This window comes from Lagopus leucura, unplaced genomic scaffold (genome assembly GCF_019238085.1).
Source record: "Lagopus leucura isolate 7727_CA_CO unplaced genomic scaffold, USGS_WTPT01 Super-Scaffold_100053, whole genome shotgun sequence".
Classification (NCBI taxonomy): Eukaryota; Metazoa; Chordata; class Aves; order Galliformes; family Phasianidae; genus Lagopus; species Lagopus leucura.
This window is the reverse complement of record NW_024962299.1, coordinates 2,081,815-2,100,696: the sequence shown is the minus strand read 5'-3', so window position 1 is coordinate 2,100,696 and position 18,882 is coordinate 2,081,815. Positions and strand designations below refer to the sequence as shown.

The following is an 18,882-nucleotide window of genomic DNA, read 5'->3' as shown; positions in this document are numbered from 1 at the left end:
ATTTTGGCATGTTTTGCTTTACATCCCAAAGCAGCCTCCAAGGTAAGTACACTGTCCTCCTCCCCCACCAGCTTTGCTCAATGAGCTCAGATCTGCTAGCTGAAGGCCTTCTCTGCCCATACAGTCTCCTCCTTTCCTTCCCATTATGTTCCAGGGCAACTTGCAGCTTTGGGTCTCCATACTCCACCAGTTCTCAGGCTCTTAGTGTAGGTATATGTGCATCTGTATAGAAGGCTGATGTAAGAAAACAGACAAATGGAGTTTGATTAGAGACCACTCTACAAACTAGGCTCAATTGGATCTTAGTGCAAGCTTCTCTAACGGCATGGTTTCAAAGCCATCTTCCCTCCTTCCTGCATGGTGCCTTTTTCCTTCTATTTCAAATGATCCAGGTGAGACAGATTCAGCAAGTTGAAGCCCTTTAGTTACCTCTGTTCTAGCCCAAAATCTTTACCCATTGGGCTGCTGTTCAGTGCATTTGTCATCTGATTGGTTCATCGTTCCTGCGAAGGTAAAAAGCCAGACAGCTCCTTCCTGCTCCAGACAAGCTGTGAAACCCTCTGGCCTTTGTGACAGGTCCCCCACCAGCCTCTGCCTCTGCACCAAGGGATCTTGGACCTTCTCCTCCCTGACATCCGCAGCCACACCAAGTGATTCATGCCTCAGGATGAGCCAGCCACTCCTCGTGGGTCAAGGGCAGGGTGCAGCATGCAGCTATGTGGGCAACAGAGGAAAAGGCTCATTTCAGAAGGCACCTTCATACGGCCCTGCAGGTGGTGTATCTGTAACTCCTCTTCAACTTCTGGAGAGAGCTACTGTGAACTGGCAGGAGGACTAAAGGGATGAACGTCTCAGCCTGCATTAAGAACTTGTGTTCCTCTCCAAAGAACCAGAAAAAAAACACAATCAGGAGAACCAGGTGTTGATTTACTTTTAATGCTACCCAGGACTTCAGCGCTAACACCAACTGCACTGAACCGAACCAAACACCTCCATCCTTCAACAGTGTGTGTCAACATCATTTCTGCCACTGGTTTCCCTCTGGTTTCACAGATTGCTCCCTCCAGCAGCTTCCCTCGCCAGAAGGAAACATGCACAGGTCTGCAGGTTGTTCTGTACCAAGGGATGACAGCACAGGCGCTGCAGGGCAGCAGCACAACACAGAGCTGCATAACTGGGTTCAGGTGGAAGGCATTGCAACTTCCAGAAAGCCTACCACGACGTCTGAAAGTGCTGCTCCATATGTGAGCAGCTGTTTTCCTTCTCTTAGACCACTGAGCGTGGTTCAGCTCTTGTGGGTGTGAAGATCAGTATTTTCTTTGGAATTCAGGTGGTAAGAATGTGACTGTCAAGAGATTGGGCTGAATCCAGGCAGCTCCTGACAGAAAGGAGAAGGGCTACAATTCAAACAAGGGGGAAAAAAAAAGCCTACAAAAAACTATGTTGTGTTCTATAGGTGGGCAAGTGCAGAGCCCCAGCGGATGCTTCTACTTCCACAGACTTATTAATGAAGATCTACGGAAAGAAGCAAACAAACAGCAATTGGATTTTTGCTGAAGACATCCATCAAAAAGCAACTGGTAAAATACTTCCACATCCTCGTGTGGACAGAAGTGGTAACCAAAAACGCAGCGCTCTCATTCCATCTCTTGTTTTTCTAAAGGAAAGCAACGTCTCAAAAGCCAGAGTTACTCAATTACTGCTGTCCATTAGACATAAGGTAATCTCGAGTGACTCCACAAAACCTGAACCACAAAGCTTCCCCACCCAACCCAAACCCATCAGGATTTACACTGAAACACAGGCAGAGAGGAAAAAAAATCACAGGAGAAAACCAATTTATCTGGTAGTTTCAAAACAATTACAGCAGCAAAGCACAGGAAATTACAAGGTGACAAATAGCAACTGCTCAATTGAGCTGAGAAACTTTGAGGGAGTTCTGTCAGCGTTGTGCTTTGGCATATCTCATCTTTTGCAAAGCTTTTTATCTAAGCTGTGATGTAGAATGAAGGAAGCAAGATGCATTCTCCCTCTCATAAGCAATATATCCTCTTCTGCCACAAGCATACAAGAATGTGTTTCCTGACCACCTCTCTCATTCCATCTCACCAGCCTCCCACCTCTCAGCACTTATTCATTAAATGCAATGCTGGAGGCCCGGAGGGAACCTGCAGAGTGAAGCACCAGACTCTCACAGCACAATGAGAAATGGTTGCCCATTCACCTGGAAGCAGTGGGAACAGAGCTCAGTATCTCTGGTATTGATCAGCATCCTTCAGGATGCTGAGAGCTTCACATCAGTACACCTGAGGACCTCAGGCAGGATCAGACTCATGTGTTTCCTACAGCTCCTTCCAGCAAGTCGCAGCACCACAATACTTGCGACAGCTTTGCCATGAAGGCCAAGAAAAAGCTGGCATCCCTGAGGCCTCACACCCACAAACCTGAGCTGAACTTGCAGCCCGGGCCCAGCAGGCACCGAACCAGCAGGCACTAACAGGACAACCCAGAAAGCATTCTGCTTGCATTTCCCTCTGCCCAACAGCCAGCAAAACAGCACACCATGGAGTCATTCATGACACATTAACTAACCCTTGTAAGGTATCCAAGGCGCGTCCAAATATTGACAGGGCAGAGTATAAACAATAACTAGAGATGCTCTAGGAGTGCTTGTCCTTACAGACGCTCTGCTTTCTGCACACACAGAGGCCTGCTGTGTAGCAAATGTCACATGCAACGTGCAAATGCATTAAGCAATTAAGAAGTGTCAGAGTTGAGTTTAGCCTAAGTGACAAGCACACATACAGCTACAAACTCATCTATTTATAGCTGTTCCAGAGGGGAAAACTGCTCCATTCGAGAGGAATGAGAGCTGGGGTGAGGATTCTTTAGAAGAGAGGGAGGATGGATAAGGAAATGAGGGCTTCTTTCTGAAGAATGGTCTTGTTTTACTCCTTCTAGTTGCTTGTTTTATTATTTCTAGGGGAAAAAAGAAATAAATCAAATCTGGAAGGGGATGCAGCAGCTGAAGTTAACTACATTGGTTTGTCATGTATGATGGACCTGGCGTTATTGTATAAGCAAGGAGGGAAACAGGGCATCTCATCCTCTGAACACATCAGAGGGCGATTTAGGGAGAGGTCAACCTGTTCTTGCATAGTCCAGTGGTTACAGACTAAGTAAATGTGTCAAGAGATAATCGCTTCAGTGATCCCAAAGCCTTTATGCAAATATAAAGCTGCTTTTTGCCAAGAAATGTATAAACTGAGTTCCATAGAATTTCTGTATTCCCCCCCCAGAAGCACAGAGTTGTAGCTGGTACCAAATGCAGTAAGATCTTTCTCTGTTCTCCCTGTGTCAGGTATGTGTAAATCACTCTGAGCTGTGCAGGAAATCACACTGTTCCAGCAGAAGATTTGCACATTTACAGCATCACTGACACTTAGCAACCACCACAGCAACACAAACACTGCTGAAACCCTCTTGAGAGTGACACATTTACCTGAGAACTCTATTTGAAGGCTTTTCCTGGTCATCGTTAACTGGGAGAACTACTTGAGCAGATAAATACAATACTTCCTTCAAGTGGGATTTGGAATAAACAGTTTCATCAAGAGCATTTTATCTAAGCCACCTCACAGTAAGCTGATGAGCATGAAGTGGCAACAGACATCCCTAGCTCGCTTTATCTGATGATGTCTTGTGAACCTGTGCTCATTTCTTATCAGGACAAGCAGCTATAAGGACCCCACTCCCCCCAGAGCAGCAGGAACAAGCCTGGTTGGGACGACCTGAGTTTAAGGGCTCCAAAGAGAGTCCTCAGCACTGGGCAGACTTTGCTCTGATCACGGTCCCCGCTGCAAAGGAAACTCGGAACCATACCAAAATAGGCAGGAAAAGATTGGAATTGAGCCTAACAAACTTTGTCAGCAGCACCCACGACACACAGGGAAGCCCAGCAGAAGTGCCCTTAGAACTGTAAGAAACAAGGGATCTTCCAGCATAGAGAACATCTGAAATCAAAAGCAATGCACTGAGTTTAGGCAAGGAGTTACTTTGCAGGCTGATGACTGGGAGCTGCAGTGTTCCACAGGAAATAATCACACAGCCTTTTTAGAAATCAAGAACATGAGCTTACACTTGGCAGCACCGTGGAAACGCACTGCACTGGGACTGCATAGCTCACCCCTGACCAGTAGTTTTCATCTGCCTGCTATTTCCTCAGCTGGGCTTATCCAACGTACCAACTAAGCGACCTTATGTCCTCCAAAAAAGGGAGAGAGAAAAATAAGCCTGTGCATCTTAGCTTGTAGAATTTTAGCTCAATTTTGCATTGTTTTGGGTAGTGCTGAACGGCACCGTCAGCACTTCAGCCAACCACAAAAGCCTATCAACCTACAGAACACTTTCGTAACTTCACTGCGTTCAAAGGCCTAAAGAAAACAAAACGCTGTCTGCACCACAGCCTGAAGAGGACTTCCATCTGGACAGGAAGACACAAAGCCCAGAAGAATCAGCCAGCTGCTTTCAAAAGCAAGATACAGCCTCAAACACCAATCTGAAGGCTTTTCTTACCAAGTACTTCAAGCCAGATGTACTCACTTTCGCCTTCACGCCGCTGAACTGCCTTCCACAGCACTGAATAGGCACCACTGCCTTACAAGTGGCCTTTCTTCTTTTCTAATGCCAGATAAAGCTTCTATAGAATGACTCGGGAAGGGCTGCTGTGCTGGACATACTTGTGTAACAGCTCTGCTGTCGTGCTAAGCCTGAACACCAACGCACAGCACCAAGCAGGAGCTGTTCCTTGAAGCACACACTTACCAGGGATCTGCTGTTGAATTATACATCATAATGCTCAGGGCAGGAAGAGAGCTACGATGCAATGCCAAGGTAGGCTGTAAAAGCAATGTTAATTAAGGGCGATTTTGCAACAGGTAAAACATAGACCATAACTCAGTTTTAATGAGCAGCTCCGAAAGCGAAGCCGTGTCTCCCGATTGATGCAGCTTTGCACTTCAGTTGCTTAAAGCCTGGCCCTGTGACTCGTCTTCCTTCTGTGATTTACTGGGAGCAGACAGAGGAACGTGCAGCTCATTCTGAGAAGAACATCTGCAAAAATGACCATAAGCACAAACACTGAAGGCAGCTTCGGTAACCACTAGCATACATCCTACCATAAGCAATTAAAATAAACAAGCTGTCCAGATCTAATTATGTCATCCACCCTAGTAAAAATATCTCTGTAATCAAAAGACACGTTCAGCTTGGTATCTAAATATTTTTACTTACTGGATAAATAATCTGCACTTGTATATTTAGTCTAGTTTTATCTGACTGAGTGATTATTTTCCTTACTGTTCCCAATAGATGGCTTTTAAACAAAATCTTGGCTTTGTTTTGTAGTTTTTAGGAGGAGTTTCACCCATCCTAGACAGTCATGGTGCTGGTTTGGTCTCCCCTAGAAAGGATTTTCTTCAGGTAGCATTTTGAATCTGAATGTTATATTCGCCCATCAAATTGAGGGTGCAAAGTCTTTTTTTCCCCATGCAAAACATCTTTGGTAATGCAGACCCCTTTCCCTGCACAGTTTTGTACCCAAGTACCAAAATCCATGCTTCAGCAGATCCCAGACATCACCGGGGAAACAGCACCAACACAGCCAAAGCCTGCAAAGTCCCTGTGCCTACATGGAACAGATACAGACCCAGCTTAGGAAGAGAAAGGAAAGCAGATGGGGAAAAGCACGGCACTTTCAGGTAGCCAACAGTTAAAAGCTGACGGCTTTCAGAGCTGGCATTTGCTTTCAAGTGTGGAGCAATGCCCTAAAATACAGATAGACATATGGAGTGGGCCCATAGCTCAGCCACTGAACCAACCCAAGATGCCAGCTGAGTGCAACTGAGCTAATGACAAATCTTTTTTGGGGGATGGGGAGAATGGGAAAAAAACTGTTCTTGAAGAAAATTACGCGGTATATATAAATGTTTTTTTTCCCCCCCGCACAACAGCTGAACACAGCTTTCGTGGGCTGCAGCATGTAACCATATATCCGACATAGATGGAGTGCAGTCAGTGAGATCCCAGCTGCTCTGCCTTGAAGGGCAGCGTGGTGATAAAACAGCACCAAGATCAGATGGCTGCTGCTCCAACTCTGCCCAGCGATTTGGGCTGCACAAACGTGCATCTCAAACCCGGGCAAATAGATGCAGCATATCTTATGTGAAACAGCTGTTCCACACTGCACGGCTCAGTGCTCAGGCTCATCAGCACGTGCTCCCTTCTGCATTTCTGAAGGCAGTATCAGCATCTGAAGCTCCTGACTAAGGCTGCAATGAGAAAAAAGCGCGAGCAGCATTTGGTATCAGCTTCAACTTTTTCCAATGAATTACAGTATGAAAGCTTAATGGCAAAAGAAATACCACAAGCATGCTACGTACAAACATCAGACCCAGGGACTAATCTGGAATAGGCAAAGCCTTCAGTACAAACAGTCTTGCCAAGAGCCACAAATGCATTCAAGTGCTCAGCTCAGTGAGAAACAAACTCTCCCCTGCACAGCCACCTTTGTGAGGGGCTCCTTTTGTTGGCAATTACATCCTTGTACGTTTTCAGGTCTCTGCTCTTAGGCTTTAATATTCTGCTTCCCTTCCACGCTTCTGTATGAAACATTGTTCCTTTGCTTTGGAGCCCGGACAAGATTTGACCAGGAATTCAAAGAAACAGAATAAAGTTCTCATTCAGGGCTTAAGCTTATTTTGAGATACCATACAACTATTACACAATTGTTTCTGTAACACATCTATGAAGCAAACACAAAAGGGAAGAGAAGACCAAAGCAGATTTCATTAGCGTTTGCCAAGCCAGGGAGAACACACGGGAACTGAAAGAACAAGAAAACCCAAAGCTCTCAACCACTAAAACCTCAACATCTTGAAGCTCTGATTCTCCACACTGGTCACTGCATTCTCCCATGTGCAGCACAGGGGGTTTTGTCTCCTTCTGTACAGCTGCTTGTCGTCCTTTGCGACAGCAGGTTATCTACCAAGCTCCTCAATTATTTCATAGCAGAAAAAGGAAGCAGCACAAACTTGCAGCAACCCAAGCCATTCATACCTGCATCATACCCATGTTTTTGCAGGTAATTTACTTGCTACTCCTCCATAGACTGTTTATAAGAAGAACTCTGCTCGCTTTGCAAGCACGGCAGCCCAACTGCATCTCTGCTTGAATGATGCCCATTGAATAATTCATCCACAGGAGTGGAAAACACAATAGAGAGCTTTCCAAGGCTCTCTCATCAGGAAAACCCTGAACATTGTGACAAAGCCAAGCAGCACCTCCCAGAGAGCTGTAAGCACTAAGCACTAAGCCAGCCCTGATGTGAAACAAGGTTCACCCCAGCTTGATAGATAGGTACAAGACCAAGGCAAATCACCAGCAAAGCCCTGTCTGCAGCACAAGGACTCACAGCTCTTGCACAGGATCCCCCAAAGCCCCAAACCACCAGCCTCTCTCCAGTCTGAGAGCCCCCCACTGCCTTCTGACCTATGAATCAGGGCTGGCATCAGCTGGTAGGCAAAGTGCAGAACACTCTTTAAAAAAAAAATAATAAAAAAATACTGCTAATTTCCTCCCCCTCACTGCACATGGATGCCCTTCAGTCAGAATAATGAGCTACTATTTGCAAAAGGTCTCTCACCAGTTTAAGTATTATTCCATTTGCTGTTTCTTTTCTGTAGCCCATCTGTTCCCTTCAAGCCAAGCACGGAACGTGAGAAATCATCGTCGCTTCCACGGAAATCAAGTGTTGTCATTTACAAAATAAGGTCACTTTCGTATTAGAAAGAAGGGAAGCAGAGCAGAGAAATATTTGTGGTAATAGCAGGGAAGCAGAGAAGATTGCTGGCAAGGTAAACTGCTTTGTGAGATCTTCTTGTCCTTCCTCTCCCCCCGCCTCCTCATTTTCAAAGCAGACCAGTGCCACAGGGGTGCTCTGTGCTGATGCACCCAGGAAGCACAGCAGGCTGTCCCCAGGAGCTGCCATGGAGGGAGCTCTGCAACTCAGCCCCTGCTTTGAGGACACAGCGTGGCTCTGTGTGCCTGCCCACACGAGGCAGAATACAACCAGCATAACCTAGAGTACTGCTATTCAAAATTCAAACATCAGTGTTTGCTTTATTCCAAAGCCAGACCTCTAACCTTAACTGAACGCCAGCAGCAGAAGCGCAGGCTCCCTGATTTATGCAGCACCCAGGCTTCAAGACCTTCTTAAGATGCAGTCATCTTCAGGCAATGAGGAAAATATGCAACATCAAAACATCTTGCTTTTTTATTTTATTTTTTTTAGTACACTAATCCTCGGATTTGATTGCTGGAATTAACTCCAAATAGCTGATGCTCACAAACTTGTGTATTAGAGACAGTAAGTCGGGTATGCAACGCCTTGTGTGATTGAACACTTTAAATTTAACGCTTCAACAACACTGCTGTGCTTTAGAAATAGAGTTTGTTCTGCTTCAGAGATCCTAGAGCAGAGACATACACAAACAGCTGAAAAATCCCATACAGTTGGTACAGGGAGATTTTTTTACTATAGGATTACCATAGCCTAAATGTTTCTTTAAGCCCTACCCGAACAGTGGTTGACCCAATATTGTGGGAGGTGATGCATTCACCCAAAAATAGAACAACCCAGCTGCAGAACAGGGTGCTGTGAAGTCTGGACCTGAGCACGAAGGATCTCAAGGGTGAAATCTGAGGAAAGCTCATTGGGAGGCAAATCAGAGGCTAGAAGTTGAGGGTTGCTTGCACCACGCACCTCTGCCAACTTTCAGCTTCACCTCCCTGCAACCTGAACCTTACCTGAGGTTGGCGGGCCTACAGTCAACAAGGGTGTCCTTCACATCCTAGAGCTTACCCAAAATTAAATCAATACATTACTGAGATAAGCCTTCCCTCACGTTTTCCCTCACACCCACAGACTGTGGCTCCTTTTGTCCTTACAGCCATGTGCTGCTCTGTGATTATTCCAGCCTGGGTCACGCTGAGGATCCACAGGATCCCTGATGGGGACTGAGAGTGTAACTTCAATTAAGCCACAAGTTGTTTTTTTACAGTGCTCAGCAGAACTACTAAATGGAGTCCAGATGGTGGAACGAGGCCTACTGTACTCATCTGACATCTAAAAGCTCTGTTCCTCTGTCCACAGAAGACAGTTTGTGCCTATCATTAGATGCATGTGTTGCAGGAATTTTGATGCAGCTTCCCTGCATGAGGATCACATTTCAACAGTTGCTTCATCTGAAAACAGCCTGGCTTGGAGGCAGCTCTGAGGTTTTGTGCAGCAATAGCAGAAAGGAAAGATGATTTAAGTACACAGGAAGCAAGGCTAGGGGAATTTTTGTCACTTTGCAGGAAGTTGGACCATCTTCCAGACTGCTTTGTGGAAGAAAACACTGCTAACTGCCACCTGCAAAGCCTCACAATAGCAACGAGCATCTTACAGACACCAACACTGAACTTTCACTGCAGAAAATTTAGAACAGGCTGTGACCAAACAGAATTTCACCCAGCGTTAGGAGAAACTGCATCCCTAGATAGCAGTCATCATACTGCAATGGTTTGCAGTCTCTGTTGCCTTATTATAAAGATTCTTTTGTTCTGCACTTCAGCATCTGGCATAATGTACTTTATTCCACTGTGCTTTTGGAAAATATGCTGTGGTCACTGACCACGTTTAATACATGGCTGAAATGTCACATGCACCAAGTATTGCTTGCCTACAGTGCTATCCATACAATGGCCAAATCATCCTCCTTGGAACGTTACAGTAAGTAATTAATAACATCTCTGGTGCACAGGAAATCACTATCTTGTGTCTGTTGGTTGCTTTGGTTTCTTTTCCCCCCCGCCCCGAGTTGAATTTTCCATTCAGATTTGATTACAGTAACTGCTCTCTTGTGGGAATGGCCACAGAAAGTCAGAGCAACTCAAGCTCCGTCAGCTTGTTACTAATTAGCTTTGTGAATGGGACTTCCCATAGGTCAAACAGGACTTTGGCATAAGGACTGAAATTCCCTAAGCTACCACAGCAGGATTGGCTCCAAACAACAGCTGCTGGTTAATATACTGTATTTAACCAGTGAGCTTCTTAAATCGAGTTTTGGTACCTTCATCAGAGCTCCTCCAAGTGACATTGCTTCCTGCACAGGCACTGTGCTCACAAACACAGACCTGCCTGTAGCAGGAACCATCCCCACGCTGCTGCTGGAAGTATTTCCCTACCAGGCATGCCATTCCAGGCACAAAATTGCACCTTCAAAGTTGGAATCAACCAGACATTGACACCTACTGCAATTACATTTGCAGTGCTTCAATTCTTTTTCTAGTAGAAAAAAGCCCAGAGCAACACCAGGAGGAAGGACAGCACTGCAATACTCAGCTAGTAAGCTGAAAAAAAGCTCAACTTGCATTTGAATTGGATTGCTTTGTTTGGATCGGTGCTAAAGGCACATTAAAAATCATACTGCACTCTAGAAACAGCAGAAAAGAAACCAAGATCTAGCAGCACATCCCTGCTGAAATTTCAGTTACACAGAACACAAGAATCTGGCCTATTTGTCTCCCTTCTCCTTCACCAGTGAGATCTGTCAACACCTTGAAGCCTGTGAGTCAGCCTCCCTGCAAGCCCCTGAGAGGGCAGGATCCACCTCCCAAAGTTTACCTCCATTTAAGACAACCTCCACGTCTGTGAAAACAGATGTGAAATAACTGACAAAGCAAGGGTAAGAAAAGCACGATTTTGCTTCTGCATGTCACAGCTATTGGACTTCCTACCAGATCTGCATGCCAAAGGCCATCTGCATTTTTCCTAAGCTTGCACACAGGCCTACAACAGCTCACTGGAATACCAAGTCTACTCTTTTCAGCTCTCTCTCATACCAAAACATGAAATATGTGAAGATAACAGGCGGTTCCAAACTGTGGAACAGGGGAAATACAGCCACAAAGGGCTCTCACAGCCCAGCCCACTACAAATCCAGCCACTGTTCCACCACACATCATGCACTCCTCCTGACATTTCTACAAGTCAGAAGTAAAACTCTCATCAGATTGAGACACACTGCCTCTAATCCAACTAAACACAATGGATCCCACATCTTCACTGAGTCCTCTCATTTTTCCTCCATTTCAGCTACAGTCTTTTTGAACTGAGGCCCTTCCAGCTCCAGTCTTTTGCCAAGAGAAACACGCAGACTTGAGCAGCTCAATACTTCTGACCACAAACAAGAAGTTGTCCTCTCAAGATGTGCTGATTGTCTCTAGCAAGTCTTGTGTCAGACTAGAATTACGCAATGGGTCAAGCAACTCATCCATCCTCTGCTCCTGAAACTGAATTTCCTGCACTCTACATTAAAAAATTACCAGATCTTCCTGAATTGAGAGGAGTGTTTGCTAAGAGAGACAGAAACATGCAGTGTGGTATCGGTCCGAGGCTGGCCAATAACCAATTGTACTCCAACCTTAGAAGGAAGAACTCCCTACCATACAGGGTATCACAGGGAAAGGAGAACTCCGTGTAATTTTTGCTGCTGGTGAACCAGAAAGCAGAGAATCAGTTAGTAAAGCATTTTTACTTTTGTATTGTATTTGTAAGGAAAGCTCTAAATTAAAAAGTTATGCTCTCTGAAAACTAAGCAGGTACCCTATAAAGAAGAACAGATCAGAGGAAGACAATTTACACAGTGTACCATGACTAATCTTGGCATATATGGCACTGGAGCAGCAATCACCAGGAACAACTGAAAGCAGCGTTGAACCCTGGCCTATTTATATCAGGTGAAAGCCACAAACCCAGCCACGCTTCTGCTTAGTGCTGCATTTTTCTTCCTACCCTGATAGCTTTTACAGCTGGAGAAACAGCTCCTTACAGCACGATTCTGCTGTACAAAATGATTGCTACTTACAGCTATTGGGATTATAGTTGGGTATGTCACAGAAAAGGAGGGTCAGTGGAGGCAAACATCCTGGGGATGGTTAACTACTTCCAGGCTGCATCAGATCCCTTCCCTCCATGCAAAGTGGAAGACTTGCTTGGAAACCCTTGATCTCAACTTATGTTGTAGTAAAGTATATTTAGGAGCCCCATAAAGAGTTCACAAAAGCTGTTCTACGTGAACAGCAGCTCGTGGTTCAAAGATCTTCCTCACTTAACAGTGCCTTTTGTGTGCATTAAACAAGAATACCCTCAGTCACACTTTAACCTAGATGTTTTAATGCTTGTAATCACAGCCCTGAGTGCAAACTGAAAACACTAACTGCAATTCATCAAGCCCAGTTTTCAGCCAGGTCAGCACACAATAACACTTGTTTTGTAGCAACATTTGGTGTTTTGAGGTTGCAGCTAAGGTGTTCAAGTGCTAACAAAGTTGCAGCTCCTTCTCCTCTGCTCCCCTCTTCTTCTACCTGCTCAAGCATTCCTGGGAAATGAAAGTGGAAGCAAGCAGCAGCCCAGCTGCTCTTACAGATGTGTTCTCCTCAGTGAAGTAACACTCATCACCATACACTTCATTCAAGATATGAATCTCAAATGATATGAATCTCTATGATGATTCTGACTATAGATATGATGAATCTACATCATCTCTATTACGAGAATGAGAGGCAGAGCATCAGATTCACTCACTAGAACATGTGGTGAGAGCTCTGTGTCTTTCAATCCCTAGAAAACATTCTCACTTCCCAGCAGAATAACCATGCTGATCACACTCATCATCTCTGGTCATCTCTTGCTGACCACACCTCACTGATAAAATAATACTCCTAAAAGAAGCATTACAACCAATAACCTCTATGACGTCCTGTGCTCATCCCAACCCTGAACTGAAGCAGCACAACTCCAGTCTCCAATGGATGAAAATAATGCCAATTGCCACAGAGATACAAGTGTTCTTTCCCCCACTGGAAGTAGGCATGCAGTAAAAGGACACACCTTTGGAGTGTTTCCCTGAAGGCCTCTTGGGTAATGACTCCTCAATGGAATGTGTTGATGTATGTAGGACATTTTCCAAACTGTTACTGACACTGTTTATGGGGGTCTCGGACCTTGCAGTGACCTGGAAAGAAAAACACAAAAAGGGATGTAATAAACTCGGGTGCTCAAACACCACACCTTGCTCCAGCTTCGAAGGCAGGTAGGAGGTGGATGCTTCCAAGACCCAGCAGCAATGCCATCAATATTCCACAAGCAACAGCCCAGGGAAGTTGTTGTAGTCAGCAGCTATTCATAAATCTAGATTAGCCAAGATAATCTACAAAGCTACTTAGATATAATTCTTTTTTAAAGAATAGTCACACAGCAGTCAATCGTAGAGATATTAAGCTCTCCACACTGCAGCCCTTCACTTTTCAGTGAGAGAACACAGAGAGAAAGGGCTCCTGGAAAGCATCAGTCACTTCATGCTACTTCACCTACCTATGCAGAGGCAGACTTGAAGGCATTTCCAAGTATTTCCACATGGACTACAAGGAACAGAATCCACATTAGGGAAAAACTAATCCTTGTCTCTGCTGTTTGGAAGCTCAATTCAGTGAAAAACAACACGCTGAGAACGCCCAAGCAAAAGGCTGCATCACCATCAGAACCGACTGCGTGGCTTCACGTGTGCCTCCTCTACTGCATTGAGCATAAGAAACCAATTTCCACCATCACTTCACATTACAGAAGCAAACATAAGTTATTAGCAAAGGCAAAACCAAACACTGCCCACTTCAGTTGCTGCCCACAGGACCACTCACAAGTATGCAGCAACACAAAAAACATCTATTACTTGGGGCAACACAGTCAACGCCTGCCTCCCAAGCAAGGCAATTACTCTCTTGTTCTGTAGGTAATGAGAAGCAGAAGTGGATGAACAGTTACATTAGCAGCACTGAACACAAAGATGTAAGTATCTCAAAGAGGAAAATGTGTTTTGAAGAGGTAGTGAAGGCTAACAAAAGCACTCCTAATAATGCACTGCTTCCATTTCAATTCCACATCTCGAGTTCACGTGAAATCCTGCAGAGCTGGAATTAGAACTGAACATCAATTTTAGGCTTTGATGAATCAAAGCAGAAGATGCTCCTCCCAACATTAGCTTCCCTCTGCTCAGGATAACCAGTAGCACAGAGCAGCTCCCTGCAGCAAGGCTCTCTCACACCCCGCTTGCATCAGAGCCCCACAAGATGGGACAACCTGCACTGAGATCCAGACAACACAAGTCAAAGCCAGCACCTCCCTGGCTGCACAGTTAGCTCTTGCAGATCCCATCTACTACTGACACTTAGACACGCTTTAAGGCAGTAACACAAGCAGAAGATTTGCTATGGCTGCAGACACAGAAAAACTTACATGTGCGAAGAAACCAACCCAGAAAGGCAGAGGAATGTCACAAGAAAGCAGGATTGCAAGTCCCTGCCTTCCTCCCAAGACCAGCGCTCTGCCTCCAGATTGAAAAGTTTACTTCCCTACCTCCCCAGCACAGCTTTTCACCAATAAGAAAAACGTAGCACCAAGCTCCACGCTGTCAATACGAGCCATTAAATGAAGCCTGAAGGAAGGAGGAGATGATTCAGATCCCCCTGCCAAAGGCAGCCTTCCCCAGTGAGCTTCCCTCGCGCTGTGCCTCTCCTGGAGCTCATTAAGCTCTCGCCGCTCTGGGCTGAGCAGCCCCAGCAGCCTGATGCCAGGGGAAGGACTCCCAAGGGCAGCTAAATAACAGTCAGCTACAGCACTACATTCGGGGCAAAACCACCTTACCCAAAACAGCCAGGTTCCAAAGACTGAGATCAGCAAATAAAAATCATACTTGAAAGTGAATAAGAGCACAGTCACACGGATTCAAAAAAATCCCCAAGCAAGCAGCCTGCACCACAATGTGTTTGCTCCTATCTCGTCCTCCCTTCTGTCCAGCATTCCTACTATAAGCCTGACGTGCAATTTAAAATCTGCATTTTGTTTATAAATAACCTCCAGCTCTTTCCATAAAGATTTCCTTTTTATAGGCTCAGTAAAGAATAACCTAGCCCATAGTCCTGACTGCCTGAGCTCACGCACAACCCCATTCAGCCACACTTCAAAGCAAAGCAGCTTCAGATGGGCCCAGAACAACCACAGAGCCCTGAAGAGTTCCAATTGGGGCTCTTCATTAGTGAGCTGACTGGTGTAAAACCACTGAATCTCTGCCTGCTCAAAACTTTTGTCCCAAACTTCAGATCAGTTTTTCCACTCATTTGAACGTACCGATATCGCAAAGGCTTGGATGTGGTTCCAAAAAGTAGAAAAAGGGAAACTATTTCACGGATGGGTTTTATTTCCAAAGATGTAGCAGCATTTTTCCCAAAATTATTTGAGGCTGAGCAAAAACCAGAGCAATAATCCATCAGCTCTGAGCTGCAGAGGATACTGTCCTTGGAGGGCGGGGAGAAGCGCTGGGAAGAGATGAACTGTAGCTGCTCAGCGAGGACTTGGCTGAAGCAAACTGCAGGAACAACTGGCAAAGGTTGGCTCTCTAAAGCTGTAAGAGTCTGCAGCAAAGGTGATAACCTTACGAAGACAACAGAAATAGTCAGGCTATGTACCACAACAAGCTGCAGAAGTGCCATTTTATTCTGCTTTACGCACGCAGAAAGAAAATCACAGATCGTTCAAGGCCTAAGAGGGCACAGAATGAGACTGAGGGGCTGGATTTCCAAGTAACGTTATTTTTGAGATCACCAGCAGAAAGAGTTCATGGAAACTGATTAATACAACAGCAACCCTAGAGAGATAGAGCACTACAAGATTCTTTGTTGTACCTCGCTCCATCCTTGGCACAGCATTCCGTTGAGGGCCAGAGAGCAGGAGAGCCCTGTGATGCACCGCCCAGAGCTGCATTCAGATACTGGCAGTGTAACACCAGAAGATGCACACTCACATGGGTGCAGAAGAGATGGTCAAATTGTTTTTCCTTTAAATTCATGCCTGCTCCCCTCCATACCGAAGCAGCTGGCTCACAGCTACACTTTGGGTTTTCCAAATGAAAAGCAGGCTTGTCTCTTGCACCTTCAAATTAAAGCAGTTGCCACAATCAAGAGCAAAACGTTCACCATAATTAGTGGCAGGTTGAGATTCTGCTTGAATCCTCCTATGCCTGTTCTCCATGGTAGCAAAGCCACTCCATCCTTCCCAAGGGGTCCCTGGGTGACACCAGCCTGCAGCCCCCAGCCCTGCAGCTGGCCGAGAAAAAGCCCTGCTGCTGACTGCAGGCATCAAATGCACCAAGGTGCACCATGCAGCCACTGCCAGAACGTCAGCCATCACATCTTTCCCTCTTTAACTGCCAGCAAGCATCTTTTTGTTCAGCAGAACACAATTATTTCCTTCTCAGTATCAGCTGTACCAACAGGCACAGATTTTATTTTACTTCGTTTAGGATTTTGCAGTGCTTTCTGGACTTCATCCATCACGGAGCACGCCACAAACTCACCAGGAGCAGTGCACCCCAACAGCTGCTGCCCAACACAGCTCTGCCACCAGGCAAGACAGCTGAAGGCAGAGCAAAAGGTGGCAAATCCATGGTGCCAGATGCAGGAACTGTTTGCTGCACTCCCAAGGGACAGCATCAATTTCATGCAGGAAAGCCCTTTCAGAAAAATAACAGGACTGATAGAGGTCAAACAATGTGGTAAGAATTGTTATTTTCCTTTTATAAGTGAAAACAACAATCATGCATTCCCTTAAGAATAACTAAACAGAACAGGGAAAATATATGGCTTAATAACAAAGTACTTGCTGATTTAGCTTGAAATGGAGCCAATGCTAACAAATCAACATGCTTGCTACCTAAAATGTAGCACGACCTATAATTTAAGGGAACAATGATGTAAGATCTAAGGGAAGAACTTGCTCAAGAAAATACATATCAAGAGGGATAAAATATTGTTTTCTATCCCTATTAAGGCATGCATTACACAGGAAAAAAGTGAGCACAATCTAAGAATGGAGTCAGATAAGTGAGACACCATGGCTGCAGCTGAAGGGAGCTGATATTGCAGGAAAGCCCAACAGAAGCACTTCTGCTGTTACTCGCTTTCAGAAGTCCCCCTTCCAAAAGGTTTTTCACAGTTTTAAGCTGACCTGTCTTAAGGCCAATGCAGATAACACACAACAGAGCACTCAGGAATCAAAACACTGAAGTCTAGGGGAAAAAAAACCAGTCAACTCCATTCGCTCCTGCCAGTTTCATATTAGTGAGCATTAACAGCAGCTTATTTTGAGGTTAACACCAAGGTCTTTAATATGGTGCAATCCTGTTTGCAGAAGTGCTGCAGCTTGATGGCACTGATACAGCCCCTGCATGCTTAGGCAGATAAGCTGCTATTTGCCAACAGATAGCTAGCTCAGGTTCCCAAATCTTTTAGCAGAAACGCATTGCTAACACTCCAGTGTCAGCCTGCTGATGCACAACACTGCTCAGCAGGTTAAGTGTGAGCCAGAAAGAACAGCAAGAAAGGAAAGCCCAAAAGCTCGTAGGGCTGGAAACCCAGAAGGAGCAAGATGGGGCAGCAGCAAGCCACCACCAGAACCACAGCCTCAGAACCAGCCTGCTTTCACTTACAGATGCAAATCCCTCTAACTCCCAGTGCCTAAAATCACTCCTTCAGCAGATTAAGGGTTTTACTGATCTTCCCCCCGCCAAAAAAAGCTTAAGTAACACCCACAGACACATCCAACTTCGCCCATAGCCACTGCTCCACACTTACATGCACCTGGAGGCTTTGTTGGACCTAACCACAGCTGAAGGTGCGACATGCCAGAAACTCGTTGTAATTCCAACACTTGATGCCCATCAAAAAAGCAGCACCAGACAAGTGGGATGTGTCCGTGTTTTTCAACAGCAACTCTTGCAGAAGATGATGAGAAGGCAATTCACAGTAAAGCAGGATAATAGATAATCGGTTGCTTTTGTCCTGTGAGGCCATTACTGGGATGAAATGAGGCATGAGGTACTTAAATACTTCAGGATAATCACCCACTTGCTACAAGGCTCCACCACAAATTCACTGGGACAGACCAAAGAAATCTGGATCGTACTAAGTTCCACTAAAAATCTTTTAAAGAACTGCAGATACCTCATTAATACTAGGAATATACAGCAAATGCACAGTAACAAGGCTTTCATTGCTCTGTGCTGGGTATGAATGCCAACTGCCAGACCTGGTGACCATTCAGTGCAAAGATGTGCCCTTATCCTATAACCCAAACAAGCCCCCCTCCCAAAAAAAAGCCCTCATCACCAAAACACAACTCCTTATAACCAGCTCTTGGGATCATTCCTGCTCTCCATCCCAGCTCTGAGGTCTGTGTCCCTGTTTGTGCTTTGGAATGCTCCCAACCACACAGACATCAGAAGGGAAGAGGACCTTCAGCTTCTCAAGCATTCAAAGCACAGCCATGACCCACTCTGCTCCAGAAGCCTTCTGTCCTTAATAGCATCTGTCTTTAAAATGCCAACACTACACTGACTTTAGAGCTACAGTATTTACATTGCCATTGTAGGCATAAGAAACCACACGTATGTGTTTGGGAGGTAAAAGAATGAACAGACCCAGTTCTGAAGCCTGCTGCTGTAATTCAAGCCATGAGACCCTAAGCATTTCCCTAATGGCTCTTCTGTACCACTGCTTATTTAAGAGAAGACCAAAGAGGAAATCAGTGCTCCAGCCTGCCAGCAAGCAGCGCCTACACCTAATCACAGAAGAATGACAGGATCTCAGTTTTAGCAATTCAAACACACCAACACCAAACCAAATGGCTAAATGCTTCCAAACAAGGATGCTGTTCAGTACCTTTGAAGT

At 45.3% G+C, this 18,882-nt stretch overlaps 1 protein-coding gene across 1 annotated transcript in view; it reads right to left on the bottom strand.

Moving 5' to 3' along the window:
* The window catches only part of ZCCHC14 (zinc finger CCHC-type containing 14), a 42,960-nt gene that overhangs the window by 18,225 nt on the left and 5,853 nt on the right, over positions 1–18,882 (bottom strand). Inside the window, exon 2 of the mRNA XM_042885881.1 lies at positions 12,995–13,118. Within this exon, the coding sequence (XP_042741815.1) occupies positions 12,995–13,118 (124 nt within the window). The remainder of the gene's footprint in view (positions 1–12,994; positions 13,119–18,882) is intronic.